The following is a 23,308-nucleotide window of genomic DNA, read 5'->3' as shown; positions in this document are numbered from 1 at the left end:
TCTACGTTTTTTTGCAAACGTCAGTTTTCTTTACAACATCGGTGATCCAGAGAATTAGTAAAGTTACTGTATGTATCCATGAGAAAAGCGTGCCTCGCTCGGAAATGTCTTTTAAACGTTTTTGTTCCCTGGACACAAACCAGTGAGAGCCATTTAAGAGGAGTTCTACAGGACTGCACCTGAATAAAATACATGAAGGTACATAATTACGGGTTCATACTCGCCGTACGCTTGCATTAATATTTTCACCTCAATAGGGGGAATTAAATCGATTGATTGTTTGTGGTTGTTACCATGGTAAATCGTAGTATCATGGCTCCATTCATGCTGCCTTTATACTGTGATGGTGCACGCGCTCAACTCTAAGTCAACCTACTCTGAGTAGATTGAACCAACTATAACCAGCTGTTCTGAAACCAAAATCTCTGAGTTTCCCTTCTCAGGGTAAATCAACTCAGAGTTTAGGGTTTGACTCAGAGTTTGTTGAACCACCTACTTGAAACGGACTCCAGGTCTGAAGGATGCTGAATAAACCAACGCGTGCTGCCAGGGAAACAATAGTAAAGGCTGTTACATTGTGTGGGAGAGATGCATTTTTTACCGCAGGGGTTTGCCTCTATGTCGTCGAGGAGATTGGATGTAGAGTTTGTTGTGCCCAATCTGGGTAGGAGATTAGTTAAGAGCAACAAAACCTTGGCTTTTGAAGCCACATCAATCCCACAATTCATTCACTCAGATCGGATGGCAGCTGATCGTTGGCTAGTAATGTATGCAAGTATGGAGGTGCTTCATGTAAATTAAGTGATGGCAATGATTTTGCCTTCCTCCACATGAAAGCAAACAGCACAAAGACAAATCTGCAGGTTATGTCGTTGGTAGTTGCATTAATGGAGGACAAGAGCCTTGTTGCTGAATTACAGTATGGCAACTCTAATTGTGCCCATGGTCCTGGTAAATAAACAATTGACTATTTCAAATATCAATAGGCAAATAATGGGATCATGGCAGAGCAAAGGATACGAATGGTGCTTCAGGAGCATCTTCCTTTTGGACTTTCTCCGCTTTGTCTTTTCTGAAAACGTTCTGGCAATTTCAAACAGCTTCTTTCTTGTTGCTGAAGGAGAGAAAAAATTCCAGGTCATGGACAATAACCTTTAATATGTAATCAGATGATTATTTATATAATAGTAAATTAACAGAATTGTCAATTGTAACTCTGTTGGAGACTTACATTTACCCATGTGTTTGAGCTTGTCTCTGAACATGGCGTCATCTGAGACTGCCTCCATTGAAGCTGCAGAGTACTGTTCTCCTGCACACAGACACAACCCTACTGTATAATGGTGTACTGGCATACAATGTATTTATGGTATGGTGTGCATAACCTTGACAATGAATGCACACTGACCAGTATTTAGTCAGTGGGCAAAGACACCATTGCAAATAGCTTGGCAGAGAAAGCTTGATGAATGATATCTACCTGTGGAATTCTCCATACTAGATGAATGAGTGGACTTTGATTTCTTTGATTCATACTTCAAGCGATCTAAAAACAGAGAGCAGATGTTATGACTACTGATGTGAGGAATTAAAATGTGATGAACTTTGGTATAATGGCCAGACTTCTAAACCACCACGTCAATTCATCTACTCCCCATCAATCTTTCTTTCATCTAACTTGTCTCAAAAAAAAGTCTGATTTTTAGACTCGCTAGGTAGTAGTAACATTTCACAGTCCCTCTAGTGGACTCAACTAAAGTATTTGTGTGAAAATGTAGAAAAATACTGAAAACCTTGGCCATGGATCAGGCACAACTGGACCTCTATACCTACTAAAACAATGGAAGTGAGGGTCTTGATCATAAGCGGAGGGATGTGAGACACTGTTAAATGGAGACACATGGAATTCATTTTGTCCAAGTAAAGAGAAGCAAAGACAAAAACCAGAATTCCCAATGAAGAGCCTCTGCTAGCTATTTACACAAAATCACAGTTCTTGGCTGCACCGCAGCAAAGTTATTTTAGCCAGAAGCAGCCTAAACATGTCCCATGATTTGCTTCTTTAAGAATTTTCGAAGAGCCAAGACCACTGGTAAAACATTTTAAAAAAGCATTATTTCCAGGAATTGCCATTATGGAATTGCCTAAACTTCAATGAGCCATAGTGTGACTGACCTGGAGCCAAGCAGCTCCTTGTGCTTACCAATGCACGTTTCTAACGGCATACAGATACATATGGCTCTTTTTAATCTGCTTTAACACACATCATTCAATGTAATGTGTATTTTTCCTGCGTCAGCGTGCACTGCAACAGCTCTGGTTGCTGATATTTTGGTCTGATTTGTAATCACAGATTTAACTTTCAATACTTGAACCAAATAATTCCAAAGAGAAAGGACTTGAGCATCAAGGCAAATTATGATCTTTGAGAAAGTTTCCTATGGAGTTCTACGAGGTAACATTCATTGTCAGTCACTAAAACCCTCTGGATAAGTGAGCTCTAACTAATGGGTGGAAAGCATTTTCCCTTTCATAAAATATTTGCCAAGCAAATACAAATCCAGCATTGCTAAATGTTTTACAGCTGGCAGACCTGCTTCTTGCTTTTGCTGGTAAATTGCTTCATATCTTCGACCAATGCCGAATCAGCAATGAAATGTGAAACAATTGGACGTAGTATGTACTGTGTCATCCAAGTGTCCTCGCCACATGCATGTGACAAACTAGACAGCTCCACAGAACTACTACAGGTCAAAAACTTCACAGTAAACCTTTGATGATAAAAGCCTTAAAAAAGGACTAGGTATCTCAATGTGTTCAGAATACATTTTCTGTGATTTATATCTCTCCACCAAATCAGTAGAGATATTGACACTAACCTCCAGAGCAGAATGTCTGTGTACAGTGGGACGGGCGGACACAGTCATACCTCTCTCCAAGGCTACGAGGAACTCGCGGTTGCGCTGCAACTCTCTCATGAACTCCTCGTTCTGCAGAAACAGGGCGATGCGCTCGTCTTCCAGGTACTGCTTCAGTTTCTTGTCTTGCTCAGTTGCCCTCGTTGTCAAACCTGGACTTCCAGAGGTTCCTGCAGCCCCAGACTGGGTTGTCCATTGGCTTCTTGAGGAAACTGAGGAAGATGATGATGAAGGCTGGGATAGACTGCTCTGAGGGCTTTGCTGGAGATGAAGACAGGAGAGGTGGTTGGTTGGTATCCGACTGCTCCTCTTATAAGTGTTTTACAGGCAGTGGTAAACATTGCTTTCTTTATGGCTGTTATATAAGAGTAATATCTCACGTTCATGTATTTAATGAACAAGATTCAGTTTTAAGCATATTTAAACTTAAAGGATGGAGACAGCTCAAGTTGTTAAGCTTGAGTTGAGCTAATAAACTACCAGTGCAGATCTATACTTTTGCAAGACACGTTGCTGTGTGTTATACATTAGAACACGGTGGTCAAACAGCTGCTAATCCTAATCAGTCAACTGTGGGACGCACTGTAAGAGTAAGTGCATGAGGAACACTAGGATCGGTACATACCAGCTGCTATTTTTTGATAACGGCATCCCTCCAAGCATCACTGCTCGCTTATAACCCCCCCTCGCGGCCTTTAGAATATAAAAAACAAACATTCCATCTATTTTTTTTGGCAATCGCTTTTGGTTGTGTTATCACTCATTCCAGCGTATAACAGTGGGGTGCCCTCCAGTTATAATGGAAAAAAGTTATTAGTAGTTCGCTTAACTTAGTGGAAAGGAAAACGTCCGCGGACCTTTATAGCAAAACAAAACATTTGTTTAAATGGAAAAACATTGCTGCGGGGTTGAGCCCAAAATATCAGGGCCTTGTTCCTTGTACGTGATTGTCGTTAACCGGGGGGGGAGGTTCAGGACAGGGGACATTGCATATGTACTGACTGTATAGGCCCAAATTTGAGATTTGGGGCTTCAGAAAATTAATTGAATTATCGTGGCGAACACTGCCACCGTTTTGAGGTCTACAAGCCTGGCAATGTATCGCAGACAAATTAAATATTTAAGTGTTGGGAAAATGTACAGTCTCATCACCACAATCAATCAGATTATACTTCTTTAAATGCACCTGCTGGCATTAGGCTTTGTGGAATGCATCTTTCTGGCAAAAATAATTAATGTTATCTCAACCTTTTCAGACTAAGTAGATAAAAACAAGCCCAAAGACCCTAACCCTAAGGTATCTAATTGATACCAATTATAGTTATGAGGATATATGTACTGTATGCACGTATGTATCCTGCGTGTGTGAATCGTGTGTGAATCTCTAGTCTAATAGTCATAATCATAAATGTGATCAATGGAGGCAGTGACACATGAAACATCTTAAGCGCAAAATAAACATGCATCAGCAGCTTGATGTTCTCCGCAAAGTTGACACAGTATGAAAATGTACATTCTGCAGGACAGTGAACGCTGAGCTGCGACGTGGTGTTCACCATGGACGGCCCGAGAAGATCAATCAAGATCAATAAATTATTCCTTGTCGGAATCTGTAGAGTTTGTACAGGAAATCATTGTGATGTGATGACGGATATTGGTGATCTCAAGGTCCCTATAAAATGTTAATCAAACTAATATCGCTTCTTCAATGAGGAAGAGAGCTGCCCTTTTCCCCCCCCCGGTGAAGTGGAGAGCTTATCCAGCTAATTAAGTCTGCACCGCAGCAGCTTTAGTTTTCAAGTTTTGGAAATGTGTTGCTATGGTGATTTTGCAAACTTGCTTCGTGGAACCGAAAAGCTTGATCTATGTAATCTTATCCTGAAAAATATCCGGCTAACTCAAATATCCACATAATGGGAATAGGGCCCTGTACTTGGCAGTAAATATGGGTCAACACAAACTAAAAGTCAGCACTGATGACAAAATTAGAAGATTACAAAGAAAGCCCTTTCTGTACAATAATGTGAATTACCATTGGCTGCCTGTCATTTGAAGAGGATGCTGTAGTGAGTTAATGTAGCAGTTGAGTGTTGGCCAGCACGGTTTGTATTTTCCGTTTACACAGCACTTTCTTTACAAACTTCTATGCTATAAATTTCATGAAGCAAATATATTTTCTGAAAAAATTAAAATGCAAGTACATTTTGAAAAAGAACGAAATTTACCAACTTAAGACCTATAAACTGAAATGTTTTACCTTTATGCTTTCCAACTGCTGTGGCAGGATCCGCAGAAAGTCATCGGGAAGATTTCCAAGTAAAGGAGGGTTCCAGTTCCGGTAACTTCGGACCTGCTGATGAACTGGTGGTGGCTGTGCTTCAAATCTGTGGAAGCCCGTTGAGTAACAAGACATGCAAGTAATTAAACCAACTGCTTTAAGTTAACACCAACTTACCTATGTCAAACTATTATTAATAATTTACATCCTTTAAATTGATCAATTCAAATTCAAATTTAAGTGTTTTGGACGCACATGGTATTAAGACAGGGACAAACATTATTAATAACATGCATTCAAATAAGATGATGCAGGTGACAGGCCAGCCTTTCCGGTTCCATTTCAATAGGCCTATTGCAGAAGAAGAGTGTTCTGATGTGTAAAAATGTGTTTATATGTTACTGGGGAAGAAAATCAATTAATAGAACACACAAAAGAAACGTTTGAATTGTATGTTTCAACTGAAAAAAAACCCTAACAGCCCTCTAAGCTGGCTCCGTCATTCTTTCAAATCAACACTCGGCCAAGAGACCCGCCCTCCTTTGACTGACTGCTTTGTTTTAGGGTTGCGGCCAATCAAACCAACGATTAATGTTGCACGGTGTACCAGTACTAGAAAGGTACCGTGGTACCCTTATGTTGAAAACGGTGTGATTTTGAATATTTTTAGTACCGGTACTTCATTTTAAAAAGCACGCGACCAGAACGCACTCAGTGTTTCGCTGCCTGTCCGGCTGCCTGCACGCATTGAATGGGTGGGCAGGGAAATACTTCGAGTACAAAGTATTATTTTACGCATTTTTGCTGGTCTCAAAATGATGAAACGTCCGGGTAAAAGAGGATCTGCTTTATCTCGTGCCGTGAGTGCGTGTGAAAACACGCAAAAGCGTGTGTGTCACACAGGGACAGTTGAGTAGACACAGGGAGAGTTGGCAGTCAAACATCAAGCAAGTTCAACACAAAACAAGACAGCAAATAATTTACTGAATAGTCCAGCAGAAATATACACATGCACACAGAATTGTACCTAATAAACACTCGATGCAATTTTCCTTTTCGTTTTTGATCGAAAGTATCGGGTATCGTAATATTTTGGCAGGTATTATATCAAAGTCATAATTTTGTTATTGTGACAACCCTACCAGGACGAGTCTTCACAGAATTCGGGTTGGTTCATTTGCATGAACTGCTGCATTGACAACAACTCGGAAAATATGGGACAAACCCACGTATTTTATTCTCAAATACGGGACGATTCTGAATTTTAAGGAACGGGTGGCAGCCCTACTACTCCAGGACACACCTTGTGCAGGCCCCACAGTTGACATACGACAGCAGACAGAATCTGGACATTTGGTCTAACTCCGGCATATCTGGCCAATCCGTTCTTTAAAGGTAATGGTTTAATGTATACCGTCACATAAATATCAGTAGTCCTAAACCAGGTGAAACAAACATGAGCAACCAGTAAACACAAAACTCTCCATCCAGTTAATAAAATGAGAGCTACACTTAATTTATTGTAGAAAAGCCCACAGAGGACAAAAAAAGGTCCCAGCTTCTGACATGTGAACATACAGTCCCCCTTCCATACCTTGGTGGGGGTGTTGGTGGGGCTCCTGGGTATTTCCTGTCATAAATGTGCATGTCATATGATGGTGGGGAGTAGACTGGTGGCGGTTCCTCGTCTGAACTGTCAGGTTCCAGCGTTCGTTCCAGAATCTGGAAAGGAACAGACAAAGTGACACAAGCCTTGTCCACCCGATATACGCTCATGCACTTTCATTTTAACAAGAATTCCACTTGGACTCCAATCAGCGTCAGGTGTATGATTTTTTTTAATAGTAGCCAAATATAAGATACTGAAATCAGACCTTCCTAAATTCTTTTCTAATCCATCCAAAGCATGATGGCACAGTTATGCAGCTCTGCGTGCAGGAGTGGCTTTCCACTAGCAATTCAGACATGTTCATGCTGAAAACTGTACACCTATCACCAAGCCTGTCCTTTAACTACACTGCCAGTTCTACCACACAAAAACCAAAGACCTGGGCCCCGTTCCTCCACAAAGTAAGTTTGGCCAAATCACCATAGCGACACATCCAAAAACTTGAACCTGCTCCGGCGCAGGCTGGTTTGAGTTAGCGACTCCCTGGGGAAAAAATGGCAGCTCTCTTCCTCATTGATGAAGGAGCGATATAAGTTAGATTAACGTTTCATAGGGAAACAGATCTAAGAGATGACAAAGATCTGTTATGACATCGCGATGATGTCCTGTACGAGTGCTATCGATGCTGCCGACGAAATCATATATTTACAAGACCTCCTCTAGCCGTAACGTTACGTGGTGAACACCACACGCCACAGCTGAGCATTCACTGTCTCACACACTGTATATGTCTGTACAGTGTTGCGATGCAGAGAACATCTGGAAAGCCGCTGCATGTCATGCTCTTCGTAAAGTTGTTTGTTTATTTGATGCTTAATAAACTTCTGGATGTTCCAGGTTTCACTGATTCAAATGATCAGATGTCGGCTCATGAACAATAGATGATTGGCCCGTAGACGTGTTCACACACATGCACAATAAAACTTCTAGTTCTATATGGTCATCTACACATAAATGATATATAAGCTAAAAGAGTACATATATCCGTACAACCATTTATTCGTATCAATTAGATACTTAGCAAAACACTCAAGATCACAAATCTTTGCCGAACTGGCTCTTAAATGGTTGAATGAGCTCTCTGATGACACCAGGACCGCAGAGTCTTTACATGTAATGTAGACACTCTTCCTTTAAGATTATTTGCTATTGTACGGTTAAGAAATCCTGGTTTGATTCAAATTAACAAGACTGAGCACCAGCCTTTGAGGAACCGAGATAGCCTGACATCAATCATCCTGTTAATTTGAGTTAGCGAATGGGACATTTGATTGACTTAGTTGAACCACATATGAGGAATAGGGCTCAAGAGGCATGTAGATATCCTGAGTGTTTGAGATGGGGGGTAAACAAAGCATTGCTCAGATCAAATTCAAGATTAATTAACCATCCTGTTAACTTATTTAAAGTAAATTTGAAGGCAAGTTAAATTAAAGCTGCAAGCAGCGATGAACGGGCCTTCGCCTCTCCTTGCACGTCGGGGGGGGCAGCGTTCAGTTGGACTCGCGGGTCAAAAAGACAAAATAAATCACTCTTGGGGCTGGTATTCAAACCTGAGTCTGTGGTTTCATAAACGGAATCCACCAACATTAGGCTATTGCCGAGGTGCAAAAGAAAGAAGAAAAAAAAATCAAGGTACACACTTGACACCGTGAGAAAGAATTGACCACAACAGGTGCTGGGGCAGGTTAGATGAAATACCAAGCAAAATTCAAATGTGGAAGCATTAAAATCATAAGATGTGACTAAGTCTTTAACTTTATTATGGGAGCCAAGTTCAGTAAAGAATGGAGCATATTTAGTATCTCAAAAGCAACTTTGTTTCTTATATCAGCTGGACACGGGGTTTGAAAAGAGAAGAAAAAAACTGATTTTGAGAGGATTTGAACCATGGATCTAAACCACTAAAGGCATAGAGATATCCATTACGCCATGGGCCCACTTGTGATTGCACAATTTAAATTACACTAGAAGAGGTTGGATCGTCTCCCTTCCGTCAGGGCAGAGAATGCGATCTGTGGTGACTTTTTATTTGCAGTTATTTAGCTGTTCGTTCTTAAATGTTATTGTTTGATTCTTTAGGTTGATATAATATTAAGACTAAGAGTTTTCGTAGTCAATTACCCCAACCGTCTCTGCAATGGGAAGGTCGGCCCTACGGGGGAGACTTCCTCCTTGTTGATCCATTTCTGTATTCTGTATAAAATATATAGAAAACCGTAAGAACCTTGTAAGATATTAGTGAACCTCTAAAGTGTGAAAGTTAAGTCATTAACCTCACCGAGGAGAGTAAACTGAATCTCTTTGTTCGTTAGATCAGCCGGACACGCTTTTAAAAAGAGGAGGAAAAAAAAAAGTATGCTTGCATCGGGACTCGAACTCACGACTCCAGCATCGGGGGCCGAAAGCTTAGCAAGAGAGCTATATTCTCTGATAAAATGCTGAGTCAAAAGGTCACTCAAATAGGATCGGTCACTCTCCTGCAAAGAGACAGGGAATATTCACACTAAAAAAATTATAACTGACTTCCTGTTTGTTTTAGAGCAAAGTCCTCAGAGACTTTTATAAGTCTCCCTGTAATAAATTTGTCAAAAAATCACCACACTTATAGGTCAAACAGGGTGCCGGCGCCGCTTCGTCAAATACTTACAGGGGGCGCTAGGAGGGCAATTTTTCACTTTTGATCCAAAACTCCACATCAGGTCTGTAAAGGTCATCACGCAGGACACTCAGAGGTTTTCAAGAGTTTGAGAGTGTGCAGAGGCTCAGAAGTTTGAACTTTCATGCGAAGATGGCGTCGTCACGGCAACAAAGTTGGTCCAAAACTCACTGTATCCTCCCAATATTCACTGTAACCTATCATCACAGTCTTACGGTTTATATTCCCAGATTTGAAGTGGATCAGATTAAAGGGCGAGGAGAGGGACATCTAACTGTGGAAATTTACATTGACTTAAGCCAATAGGTGGCACTATACTTTTTCGAAAATCACTGCATGGCATTACTTATAGGCCTACACAAGCACCATGAATAAACATTTCTAGCCAGAAATATCAATGTTCCTTGGAGTTATAACATTTTACATTTTGTCCAATATTGTCCAAACTGGACGCACGATCACGCCCAGGTAAATTTATGAAAACTCTTGATTTTAATAACTTTTGACCCCACGGTTGTCAGGATCAACTTGCCCGATTTTGAAATGGATCGGATTTAAACTCTCGGAGGAGTTTGTTCGTTTGTAAATGCAAAAATTGAAGGAAAATGCCAAAAATACAGACAGACAATCACTATAGCGCCCCCTAATGTTCAAATATTCTGAAAATTTTTGGGGATGTTCTAGGACTCAATGTGAACATGTCCTCAAGATTTGGTGAAAATGGGGGTTAGAATTTTTTTTTTTTATAGGCCTTTGAATTTTCAGAACACAAACCTACAAACTTCATTGGTCCATAACTTTAATGAAAAATGAGATATCAACCGTTCAAATAATGTTCAGCTCATTCAGGAGAGGGCTATGACTTTTCAGCTTTCTAGCTCTTATAATTGAATTAATATAAATTAAAATCAACCTTTTTAACATGGTTTCCAATGGATTACATTTTCAAATCCTCTCAAAACTTCAACTTTCATCTTTTTCAGCTTTTCCAATCTTTCAGCAAGATACACTATTTAAACTTTAAAATGTTGACACAATTTCATAACAAAACAGCTTGTTGATATCTATTATATTTTTTCATAATCACTTATTATGTTTCATTAGTTTTTGGGTCCGTTTGGAAGTTAGAGTGGAGTTTTGCACTTTTTTCTTTACGGCCACAATATTCACTTTTCAGCCGTCATTTCTAAAAAAAAAAACGATGCCGTGATTGTGCTGTTGGACTCGTAGGAGTTTGGAATCACACAGTTATTTACTTTTTGTGTGAGGAGCCTGAGAGTGAGACAAAGTCTGCCCCGAGCGCCATAAGCTTCAATACAAATTTGCCGACAATAAAAAATACAACAGAAGGTATGTTTTGTAAACTGCAAGTTGAGCAGTTTTAAAACACAGAGACATAAAAACTACACTCATGCTTTCGGTAGAGTCTTGAGTCTCTCAAAATGCCATTATTTCTTGGCTACCCCAAATAGTTTTGGTCCAGGAAGCATTTGTTTGAGGTGTGGATTCTGTGTAAATCTCTGTCTGCGCTGTGAGCTCATTAGTGACCAGCTGGTGTTCGATGGCCATAAAGACCGTAGCTCAGGAGTCATCCACTGTGCAGGGACGTGTAGGTTTAACAGTGTTTATCTAACGGTACATGGACGTGCGTGTCGTGAGTGGGGATGGAGACCCGGGATGTGCAGAAGGCAAGTAATGTGGAGGCAGGACGGTTAGATATTTGGGACATGGGAGAGCGATAAGTGCTAGCTAGCTAAACTGCTAACGAGGCTACTCCCCGTCTGCTGGAGACTTAAACCGGGGGCGTGACGTTGTTCCTTCGGTGTTGTCATTGAGCTGCAGAAACGAGTTTATTTTCTTACGCGAATGACAGAAGATCGTTTGGTTCTTTTCGTTTGGTCTTTATTTTACGCAACAAAGCGTCAACTTAATATACTATTAATAACCTTTTTCACAGACCGCAACAAGGTCCGTCGGATAATAAGCACGTTGAAAGTTGCGGGTGGACCGGCCGGGGTTGGCGGGGGAGGGGGTCCGCTGGTGGGCGAAACAGCGCACTGAGGAGTGAACAAAGTAAAACACGTAGTACTAATATTAGTGGTTGGTGCTGTATGTGTCCATCTTTATTATTTCACACAACCGCGCACCTCTGTGACATCATCAATTCATGACGGTTAACTTAACCGAAAGTATCCAGGGGTGTTGTACCTCAACAATAGGTACACCACAATTGCTTTCAAATAACAGTACAACTAGTACTTACTTATTCTACTGCTAGTTCCACAATTACAACTAGTACTAAACCTTATATTACTACAAAAAATGTATTTAATTCTCAGGTTTTCATATTTCTATTCTTTTCACCAGTGTTTAAATTAATTTCCGCTTTTATTCTGTATTTTTTCCAAATTCATAGAAGCTTCTCCGATTTCTGTTTTTTTTTTACAATTCTTTCAAGTTCATTTCAGCTTTTCTCATATATGTATTTTCAGCTTTTTCTAGTCTTTCAGCAATGTTTAGAATAATTTCAGCTTGTTTGATTTCTGTACTTTAAGCAACTCTTTGAAATTAATTTCAGCTTTCTGCATTCCAACACATTTTCAGCAGGAAATGCATTTTCTAGTTATTTTCTCCCCAGGTTTATGTATTAGGAACTTTGTGCTAGTTTGTTGACTACATAAAAAGCGCATTCAATTTAAAAAAATACCCGTTAAGCAACTATGGGGAAATATGCAGATCAGAATAAAATCTCACTGACATGCCATTTAAGATAATATATATATATATATATATATATATACATATATATATATATATATATATATATATATAATATTATATATTTCCAGTGTCAGCAGCCTAAAGGCTTGCTGATGCTTCGCCTTTTGACTTCCTGCCAAAAAGAGCAACCCAATGTAGGCCTGCAAGTCGGTCAGATCCAAGTCTTTCCAACTCTCCCTGTACACCCTCCCCTCTAAATTTGTCATCTCAAGTTGACCCTTTTCAATTGATGGTGTTATGAAGAGCTCAAATGCTGATTTTATGTCATGGACTTGGCTGACAGCGTATCTATCAGAACCTAGAACCATTCTGATGACAATAGAAGCACTAAGTCCACCTGTTGTTCATGTGAGGAGACGGACCATAATAACTTTACATTTTTGGAGGGTAGAGTGTTTGCTGGTGGTTGAGAGACAACAGGAGGGTCAACAATGAGAAGCTTATACTCATCAGAGGAGGATGCCTCATAATCAGGGTCTTCCTCAACATTATCTTTTTCTGACACATTCTCCTCTACGTCACATGAAAAAGCTGTGACAAAACCTCATTGACAAAAAACACTACAAACATCATACAATTTTTTATCCACCAAGAATATTGACATTTTTTGCACTTGGGAAAACAACCTGAAATGAATTTGAAAAAAAATACAGCAATAGTAATAGTAGTTAGTTGTAATTGTGGTACTAGCAGTAGAAGAAATGGTAGTTTTAGTCTCAATAGCAGTAGAAAAACTAGAATAATGTTAGTATTATCAGCTATAGTACTAATAACATTAGTCATAGTAGTATTTGTAGTAACGTCAGTAGTAGTTGTAGTTTTAATAGCAGTAGAAATACTAGTATAGATAGTAATTTAATTAGTAGTACTACTTGTAATATCCATAGTAGTTTAAGTATTAAAAGCAATAGGTTTGTTATTAACACTAAGAAATTAATATATTGATAGGCCTCAAACATTAGTCAGAATTCCCTCCTTGGGGACTTAAAAATCATGGGATGGGGAGAAAGTGGGTAAAGAACAAAGAGGGGAGGGGGAGGGCTTCTGTGATGGGGTTGAGAAGATGGCTGGGGTGGAAACAGGGTTAGAAAGATGGGGAGACAGAGTAAGTGGGTGATTAAGAGAGAGGAGGGGTTTCATGACATTGGCCTATTGACAGAAAGCATAGATGCGTCATGTGACTCCACAGCTATTAAGGTTCAGCTGTGTGAGAGAATAAGCGCATAACAATCGTCCTTTGTCGCGAAACTTTAACTGTCATCCAAATAAATAAGGTGATTGTGAGAGACCCAAGACTCTACTGAACACGTCCATGTGGTTTATTTGTCTGTCTGGTCATAAATACAGCAACATAATGGCAGTTGACAAAACATGTACCTTCTGTCTTTTTGAGAAATGTGTCAGCAGATTTGGACTTGAGCCTATGGGGCTTGACTCTTGGGCTCCTCACGCCAAAATTAAACGTTTGTGGGATTCCATAGCCACGAGTCCAACCAGCACAAGAACAGCATCTTTTGATCCAACAATGGAGCCTGAAAAGCGAATATTGTGGCCCATCATTGTGTCCGCCAGTCGGATGGTCAGTCACCCCTCCCTAGATTTGAATGGTCTGGCCCGTGTTTGGTCGAAGTGGGCAGTATCTGGCCTGAACCTGAAATGAGTTTGACATCCTTGCTTTGGATCAGCTAAAATGTAAAGAGGTCCAGTTAGAGAAAATTTCTAGAAGCAAAAGGTCCAGAAGATCATAATGTGACTACTTAGTGTGATCAAATAGAGAGAGAGTTGTATCAACATTTGCACGTAATCAATACACGATTAACAAATCAAATTAATGGGCTGTTCTCCTTCTAACGTGGAGGAGCTCATTGTGTCTCATAATGGCGTTTCAACGGGTTCTAAGCATACGAGACACTGGTTTAGTGCTGCAGTGGGAAGTATGGACAGAAACAAGTCCGTCCCTTATGGATAAAATGCTCTACTTTTGCGGTCCATTTGTCCCTCATTTTTCTCACTTATCCCTGTCTCTCGCATCTTTTTCTCAACGTCGTCCAGTTCTCCCTTTCTACAGTCTTTTTATTTGTAATTTGCGGCTACCCCTCTCTCGTCTGTCTGCAGGATGGAGGCGATATCATCCTGCTAGAATGCAAAGACTGGATTGGTCGAGGAGTATCACGTGGGATGGTTTAACTTGATTGCAATTGGTCTGTGCTCTGGGTCCAGATCTGTGTCTGTTGTCTGCTGCAGACATAAATGCACCTCGTTTTGATGCTAAATTTGGATCCTTTATTCATCCGGATAGTCTGAATCCATTTTCATCGAACATCACCACTGCGTATTTCCGCTAAAAAATGGGGGGGGGGGGGTTGGGCGTTCTAATTGCCGCGACCCACCAGTTGAGAAACACTGTTCTAAATATTCTGGTATTGTGGGGGGACACGACCCCCCCAAAGAATGAGTGGTTACACCCTTGCGTCTTCAAGAACGTTCAAGTTGGGGCCATCTGCTTTTATTAGGGCCTGAGCCGACTGAAAGTCGGGCGAAAGCCCTATTGAAATTGCAAGAATTATTAGGGCCTGAGCCGACTGAAAGTCGGGCGAAAGCCCTATTGAAATTGCAAGAATTATTATTATTATTATTATTATTTCGCCACTTCGAACGCACTTTCGGGGACTTCATCATGTTCAAAAACTCTTGAATTTTTGCACGCGCATCAGAAGTGCGCAAAATTGACGTATGATTCGGGTCCCGCAATTAGAGGAGAAGAAAAAGAACTCTCTAGCGCCCCCCAAAGTGGCCGCAATGTTAATTATTTTTTTTACTTTCACCGATCGACTTGGAACCTTTTCACACAGGTTCTCTTGGATGTGCTGTACACAAAAAAAATTATGGTATGCAAATGCGCCTACCGTTTTATGGCCGCCATTTTGAATTTTGTGAAAAACACGTTTTTGCGAACTCCTCCCAGACGCTTGGTCCGATTCTTACGAAATCTTCGGCAAAATGATCGTTGGCTCGATGCGATCAAAAGTTATTGAAAGAATGTTGATATCTCATTTTTCAATAAAGTTATGGACCAATGAAGTTTGTAGGTTTGTGTCCTGAAAGTTCAAAGGCCTATAACTTTTTTTTTTTCTAACCGTCATTTTCACCAAATTTTGAGGACATGTTCACAATGAGTCCTAGAACATCCCCAAATTTTCCCAGAATATTTGAACATTAGGGGGCGCTGTGGTGATTCTGTGTATTTTTGGCCATTTCCTTCAATTTTTGCATTTACAAACGAACGAACTCCTCCGAGAGTTTAAATCCGATCCATTTCAAAATTTGGCAACTGGTTCCTGACACCCTTGGGGTCAAAAGTTATTAAAATCAAGAGTTTTCATAAAACTACCTGGGCGTGAGCTTGCGTGCAGTTTGGACAATTTTGGAAGATTTTTTTCCAAAATGTAAAATGGTATAACTCCAAGGAACATTGATATTTCTGGCTATAAATGTATATTCATGATGCTTGTGTAGGCCTTTAAGTAATGCCATGCAGTGATTTTCGAAAAAGTATAGCGCCACCTATTGGCTTAGGTCAATGCAAAGTTTGTACATTTACATGTCCATTTCCTAGCCCTTTAATCTGATCAACTTCAAATCTGGGAATATAAGACGTAAGACTGTGACGATGGCTCACAGTGAGAATTGGGAGTTTTGGACCAACTTTGTTGCTGTGACGACGCTATCTCCGCATGAAAGTTCAAGCACATCTTCTGAGCCTCGGCACACTCCAAAACTCTTGAAAACCTCTGTGAGTATTCTACGTGATGACCTTTACAGACCTGATGTGCAGTTTTGGATCAAAAGTGAAAAATTGCCTCCATTGCGCCCCCTGGAAGATTTTGACGAAGCCCCGCCCGCACCCTGTTTGACCGACAAGTCCTCTGATTTTTTACCAAATGTATTAAAGGGAGACTTAAAAAAGTCTCTGAGGAATTTTCTCTAAAACAAACAGGAAGGCAGTTATAATTTTTTTAGTGTGAATATTACCTGTATTTTTGGCGGAGAGTGACCAATCCTATTTGATTGAGTTTTCGAATTCTCAAATCCATCTGAAAGAATAGCTCAGTGAGTAAGGTGTTGGCCCCCCGATGCTATGGTCGTGGGATCGACTCCCGACGAAATTATTTTTTTTTCCTCCTCTTTTTAAACGCGTGTCGTCTGATCTAACGAACAAAATGATTCAGTTTACGCTCCTTGCTGATGTGTTTGACTTAAATAACTACACTTAAGAGCAGGTTTGTGAAAATCGTTTCAGTTTAAGGACAGAAGCTGCTCCGTGGCACATGAACAGAATGAAACAGCAGACTGAGGCACTCAGCTGGCGGACCGGCCAGCTGGTTGCGAGTAACGACACATCTAACCTGGACAAATAACACGGACAGTTCAATATATTTACATCTGGATTTAAATAGACGTATTCTGCAACATACGTCATGGTGATGTTACTAGAGAAAATGGTGCGGCCCCTTTAAGAGCTACACGCACGGGCTACGGAGGGGGAGAGCGCATGAGGAAGTTGTGTTGTTGTTGTGATGACGGAGTGGATGTAGCGGCCGGAGAATTGTCTGTACTGTAACAGTGTTACTCAGTGTTAGATTAATAAATCCTCAAAGAAAGTAAAGCGGACTTTTATTCACCAACCCCGGGACGAAGGGAATTAACCCCAAAGTTTACTTAGCCGACAGTACTTTGGCCCTGGAGCAGACAGCAACGCCTCCCCCTGCAAACTCCGACTACGGTCAGAGACGGACCGGCAGGAAAGGTGAACACAAGGCTAACGAAGTTAATTGTCAACATTAATGTGCCTGTCATGGTATGAGGCCAGACGTGAGTTGTGTTCTACATTCAAGAGGGTTTTTATTTAGCACTGAACAATAAAAAACCAGCATACGTCTTTTAGCTAAGCTAACTACGGTAGCTTCACGGGGATAAAAGAACTTCATCACCCAGCGTCCCCTAGTCTGTGTTGAAGGACATGCGCAGAGCAGCGCGCGGCAGACCCCGGGGGTAGCATTACAGCGGACTGTGCTAGTTTAGCAAAGTATAGCTCGTGGAGTGCTAGGCGGGGTCTCCTCGCTAGCTAGTGAAGTGTTTAGCTAACTTTAGAAACGTTATTAGCTCGTCACCAACGCCGAAGGCTTCACCGCGAACGCAAACGGCAGCCAGCCGCCTTGCCTCTACAGCCAGTGATGTGCCCGGAGCTCAACGGCTTTCTCCCCCCTCTCTCTCCCACGCCACTAACAGACGTTTGTGAGTATTGGCCACAAGTGCCACAAGTGACGCCACCTTGTCCACCCACAGCAACGGGGCCAGCAAGTGTGACTCCTTTTTTTTTAACAGAACGGGCAGAACTGTGAGCTGCGAGTGGACATAATACTGAGGACGCAGTGTGAACAACATTGGACATTATTGTATACAAGGATCTCTTCGTTATGGGTAGTCTTGAATGATGTTAGTTCATGTTTTCCTGCATTCAGTTAAGAGCAACAGTGTTAAGCTTGGCCTGTCGTTTGCCGCATCCATGGCTCTATGTTGCTAATGACTGTCACACACATTGGAATGCATGGATGTTGTTACGGGGGATTTATCTGTTGTGTTCTGGTTAATGAGTTAGAATAACTCTCAATTGAGCAGGACCGGTGTGCCCCTGTTAAAGCTTTAACTTAATGTATTTCTGTTCAAAGTAAGCTCTATTCAGGTTATGGACTTTAATAACACTCCTCATGTAACTTTACATGTCTTTAATGAATACAGGATGTAATATTTGTTCAGTATGCAGGGGCAGTATATTTCATTAGTCATGTTGTACATATTTTGTTTTTTTACATGAGAATATGCTTCGGTACATGCTGAGTTAATGAATATACATTCTAAAGTGCAATGTTCATATGTGAATAAGAGTTGTATACGTTTTATGATAGTCAATATGGTGTGGAAATGTTTCATGTAGTTGGTCAATTGGAACTATATTAGGCAGTAATAACAGCTATGGTTTTTATCTTAAAACAAAAAAGGATAACTCTGTTGGACAACTACTCAATTGTCTTGACGACATATAGGCCTGGATGGCTTGGAACTTTTTTAATTTTAATGACTTGGGTCAATGCAAAGTTTCTACATGGCTTAACTGATTCAAACTGAACTTACCAATATATTAAGCCCTGGAGGAAGAGCGTATCTTAGTCAATGTATTATTAATTATTTCATTCAGCAAAGCTCTCTTCAGGAAGACAGCCACTTCGTCATCCAGCGGGTTTGGTTAAAAAGTTAACATATCTTGATGGAGCAAAAGAGGTGGGGTTAGCTGTCGTCCTTGTACCTCGACTAAACCAAGGTGTGAATTAACCTTGATTGAGACTGCGTCTATAAGATATACAGGACAAGAAAAATGCACTGGATGTAAACTGTACGTGTGTTGAATCAATTATACGGACGCAAACTGGAGAACGAGACGAGCGTTTGCTGTGATTCTTGCGCTTCAGACTCTACCTTTATTTTACAGGAATGCATCTTTTTGTTATCGTGGTCATCGTGCCCGAGACCCGTAACAATTACTCTGCAGGTCTTTTGCAGCGGGGCAACAGCCCGGCGTCGGTGGATTCCGTTCGCGAGGCCGCAGATTCAGGTTTGAATGGCAGCCCCGAGAGTGATTTGTTTAGTCTCTTTAGTCTTTTTTGACCCGCGAGCCCGGCCGACCGCCGCCCCACCCCGACGTGCGAGAATAGGCGAAGGCCCGTTCATCGCTGCTTGCAGCTTTAATTTCCGTTTATTTCCTCCCTGATTTTACATTGCTGTCTACGTCCGTTTCCTTCTCTGACATCCAGATTGATTGCCCCTAACTTAAATGCTAAATCATATGCGTTCCTATGTGTATTTTACATGACGAGTGTTAACCCTAACCCGTAAAAAATGATACGTCAGCTGCACCGTTGTATAAGCCGCAGGGTTCAAAGCATGGGAAAAAAGTAGCGGCTTTTAGTCCGGAATTTACAGTACTTTATCTGAAAATACTTTAGATTTGGAAACTAGTTAAAACAAATTAAATGAACGTCAGCAAATTGGTTAGGTATATTTTAAATGTGTTCGAAATGGTGATCCGTGATGGAGCAAACTGGTAATCATTGAAATAACTAGTGCGGATGCTCTGGGACCCCTTCCACTGACCTCGGGTGGGATGCTGTCCTCAGAGTCGGAGCTGTCATCCGAGCCCTGTCCATCAATGCTCATCTGGAGCAGCTGGTCGATGGTGGCGTCCACGGCTCCGTTGTTGGAGCGCAGCACACACTCGATCACCTCATAGTCCATGGAAGGAAACATGGTCTTGAAGTCTTGCATGGCCTGGTTAAATTCCAGGCGTCGAACCTGCCGGTTGGGCCTGCTGTTGTTGAGGTGCCCCTGTCCACCGCTGCCACCCCTGCCGTCGCCACCACCACTTCCACTGCTTCCAGACCCTCCATTGCTGTTGCTGCTGCTACGCTTGAACAGGCTCGTCATCCTCAGGGCCTTGTTGCCTCAGTTACTGCCAACCTACTGGAAGGCTGGCTCTTCTTTTCTCTCACTCAGTGGTACCGTCCGTCTCACTCGCTTTCCACTGTCCTCCAGCTCAGTTTCTCATATTAACAAAACATAGCAGTCTTCAAAAGGGACTTCAGATAGAATGGAACCCGCCCCCCCGCCACAGCTTCTGGTTATTCAGCAGTATCCAGCATGGCTGACTTCTTCATTGGGTGTCCAGGAACAGTGAGGCGGGAACAGAAGGTCAAACAAGGTTCTGTCACCAGGTAGAGATTAGAGTCAAACTCAGCCAGGTCGTCCGGATAGCTACTTCAGTCATTACCACCTATAGAGAAGAAAGGCAGTGTGTTAGTAACTGACTTGATATAGAACAACACCACATCACTGCTTCATGATCCAGACCACTAAGAAATTGCATCAACAATTTTGTGGTCTGAAGGGAGAAGCTTTCCTTAATCAATTTATCAATTTGCAATTCCTGCTTGTGCCTTCAGTGCTGATTCTATGGGGGGAGGGGTTGTTGGAGCTGGTGGCTGCCCAGTCCCACAGGGCACAAACAGAGGCCCACTCTCAGCCTCCTACTTAACAAGTGTCGGGCCCAGATGTTACAAAGATGCTCATCCTAACCATGCTGCCACAGTGAAGCAGTGGATTAAAGGGTGTGATTACATCCAGACCATTTAGCAGCTTCTGGTTGGCCTAAGTAAAAGACCAAAACGGAACCAAATCAATTCAACCAGAAAATTCTCCCACCATACAGGCATTAAGCAGAGGTGTGGACTCGAGTCATGTGACTTGGACTCGAGTCATGAATTTGATGACTTAAGACTCGACAAAACGTACAAAGACTTGCAACTCGACTTGGACTTTAACATCGATGACTCGTGACTTCACTTGGACTCGAGCCTTTTGACTCGAGAAGACTTGCTACTTCCCATGAAAACTGGGGTAAAACATTTTCACACGGCCGCGCCGCTCCGTTTATCTGCATCTGTCAAAAAAAATGTGCGCCACCTGTATGCAGAGAGCGCGCGCTGCCTGCACGACATCCAATCACTGCAGTCCATTTTACCGTATCAACGAGACAGCTCGTTCATGCTTACAAAAATCGGGATTTTTGAACCCGGATTCAGACTCAGATGGAAATCCTCGCCAACATTATGTCAACGTCCGTTTTAAAGTACTATAACACAGTCAATCCACCATTACCCTTCCCTACGTAGTCTAGGTCTGTGAGGCAGCGCACCATCACCCAGGGTTCCCCGTCCCCACTATAATAAGAGGACTTGAAATGACTCGAAACTAAAATGGTAAGACTTTTGACTCGACTTGGGACTTGCCTCATCTTTGACTCGACTTGACTCGGGACTTGAGGGCAACGACTTGAGACTTACTTGTGACTTGCATAACAATGACTTTGTCCCACCTCTGCACAAGTATGAAACTTGAAAAGTCTCATGAGAAACCTATTCTGAACACTTAACAAAAGTAGGGCATCATCGCCAGACAGGTTCTTTTACATGTGAAATAAGGACAAAAATAGTAATAGCCATTATGAATTACTTAACGCTCAAATACCAATACAAGTCAGACTGACAGAGTGAGTATTTCTCCAGCTATAAACCAGATAGGCCGTGGTCCCTCAACTTCTAAACTGTGAGCTCACATAAACCTTGGCCACGGTAACTTACAAATGGTAATCTGTGAGCCGATGACATGCAATGCACACAATAACGGGGTCATCTTAATGTGTACAATACTGCTATGACTCAACTTAAGAGTTTTAGTGCATATATATTATTGTAACTTAATGTGCGTGTTACAGTCACCATAAGATGTGTAGTCTCAATTGTAAGGTGTAAACCAGCGTCATTCCTCCATATTTTAACAGCATTAAAAATGATAAATGAAAAGTATTTTACTGTACAAATTTAGAGATTTCTCCAAAGTAAAAGCCAAGTTCAAAAAGATAAAAATACTTCAATGAATCCAAACAAAGCCCAATTTACCTGTGTTAAAGAGCTATCTGACTACTAGGATGCTGAATATGAAATCATAAGTCCCATAAGTAAAATGTTCAAAATATATTGCTGGATTTGAACTTGGGGTATCAGGGCTTTTACACTAAATTTGTAATCTCTAAATTTGTACAGTTAAATTATTTCATATTCACAAGTAAATTGGTCTTTGTCTGGAATTATTGAGAAAAGTATTTTTAATGCAAATATTGAGAAATGGGACTTTTGAGCTGTAAAAATATAGGGCTTTAAATTTGGATAATTATCTAGCTTTGTACAGTTTTGGTGGAATAGCGAGATTCTGAATACACATACTTCAGTCATTGTCCAGAATCTTTGATTAAATAGCTTTAATTCCGGTTACTTGTTAAAAACCATAGATGTCAGCATGTACGTGCAATAGAATTCAAGTGAACAAGTTGACCACGGAAATCCGAGTGTTTGCAGTTACTTAACTTAAGTGCCTTGTGCATCGGATGAATGCCGAGTTACAAGCTGAGCCTAATGGGGTTGGAGAAGCTCAAGGTATAACGGAATTGTATGTGTCAATACGGGCCACATTTAAATATTTGTGGGTTTCTGGGTGCTACTGTACCACTCGCTTCTTTGTCGCTGCAAACTAGTTAACGGTTCTCTTATGCCATTAGCCGACTCGGGGCTGTCAAACGGCTCTCTGGACGTCGCGCTTCCAGCGGAATTCCCCGACCAGAGCGCCAGCGCACTGCTACAAAGGCTAACGTTAGCAGCGACTTTTAATCAGTCGACGGTTAGCGGTGAAGTAGTAGCTGCGTTAGGTAGTAGCTACGTTAGTTAACCACAAGCAGACTTCAGCTGTCCTGCGGACGGGGGATTGTCGTCTAACGGTACCGGCACCAGGCCTCGGTCAGTGACTCTCGGGAGCAACGTTCCACCCGAAAGGGGGTCCGTAAATACGTCGCCAAAAATACGAATGCTCCGCTCAGAAGCTAAGAAATGCATGCTGTTGAAAACAACGCTCGTCCATCGCGGTGCCGCTTTATGAAGAGTAGCTGTTAACCAGACACAATGTCCACCGGTAAGCCAGTTACGTTAAATGTGTCCAACGATAGCGTTACTCACCGAGGCGCAAAGGGTCCAGCGGAACCAAGCATACCCGCAGAAAGCGCGGAGGGCCGCTGGCTCATAGCATTCTAATGGGAACCAGAAGGATTGCGTTCCTCAACGCATCAGCAGATATGCCATTAAATTCAGCTGGCTACCGGATGTTTGAGGTCATCCAAAACACCATCAAAGCTTAAAAAACAAATACATGTTTTTGCATTTTATTTGGATTATATATTTTTAATTTTAAATATACTATTCAATTAAGATATAAAAAGCAATAGTGGCATATGAAAGATAGAAAGGTTGTTATATTCAGCAAATTGCCTTTGTTTTTAGACACAG

General features: G+C 41.5%; 1 protein-coding gene across 2 annotated transcripts in view; it reads right to left on the bottom strand.

Moving 5' to 3' along the window:
- Nucleotides 1-23,136, bottom strand: part of cuedc1b (CUE domain containing 1b) — a 30,313-nt gene extending 7,177 nt beyond the window's left edge. The window contains exons 1-9 of one of the 2 annotated variants that reach the window (XM_037459417.2): nt 22,982-23,136; nt 19,515-20,190; nt 6,791-6,918; nt 5,176-5,302; nt 2,930-3,179; nt 1,481-1,546; nt 1,232-1,312; nt 1,021-1,114; nt 497-660 (exon numbers count right to left, since the gene is read on the bottom strand). In XM_037459417.2, coding sequence (XP_037315314.1) covers nt 497-660; nt 1,021-1,114; nt 1,232-1,312; nt 1,481-1,546; nt 2,930-3,179; nt 5,176-5,302; nt 6,791-6,918; nt 19,515-19,844 — 1,240 coding nt within the window. In that variant the 5' untranslated portion in view covers nt 19,845-20,190; nt 22,982-23,136. The remainder of the gene's footprint in view (nt 1-496; nt 661-1,020; nt 1,115-1,231; nt 1,313-1,480; nt 1,547-2,929; nt 3,180-5,175; nt 5,303-6,790; nt 6,919-19,514; nt 20,191-22,981) is intronic. The other variant, XM_037459424.2, reaches the window with a different exon arrangement.
- Nucleotides 23,137-23,308: the final 172 nt, after the last annotated feature.

The sequence above is a fragment of the Pungitius pungitius genome, chromosome 3, assembly GCF_949316345.1.
Source record: "Pungitius pungitius chromosome 3, fPunPun2.1, whole genome shotgun sequence".
Classification (NCBI taxonomy): domain Eukaryota; kingdom Metazoa; phylum Chordata; class Actinopteri; order Perciformes; family Gasterosteidae; genus Pungitius; species Pungitius pungitius.
This window is presented reverse-complemented; position numbering and strand designations above follow the sequence as displayed.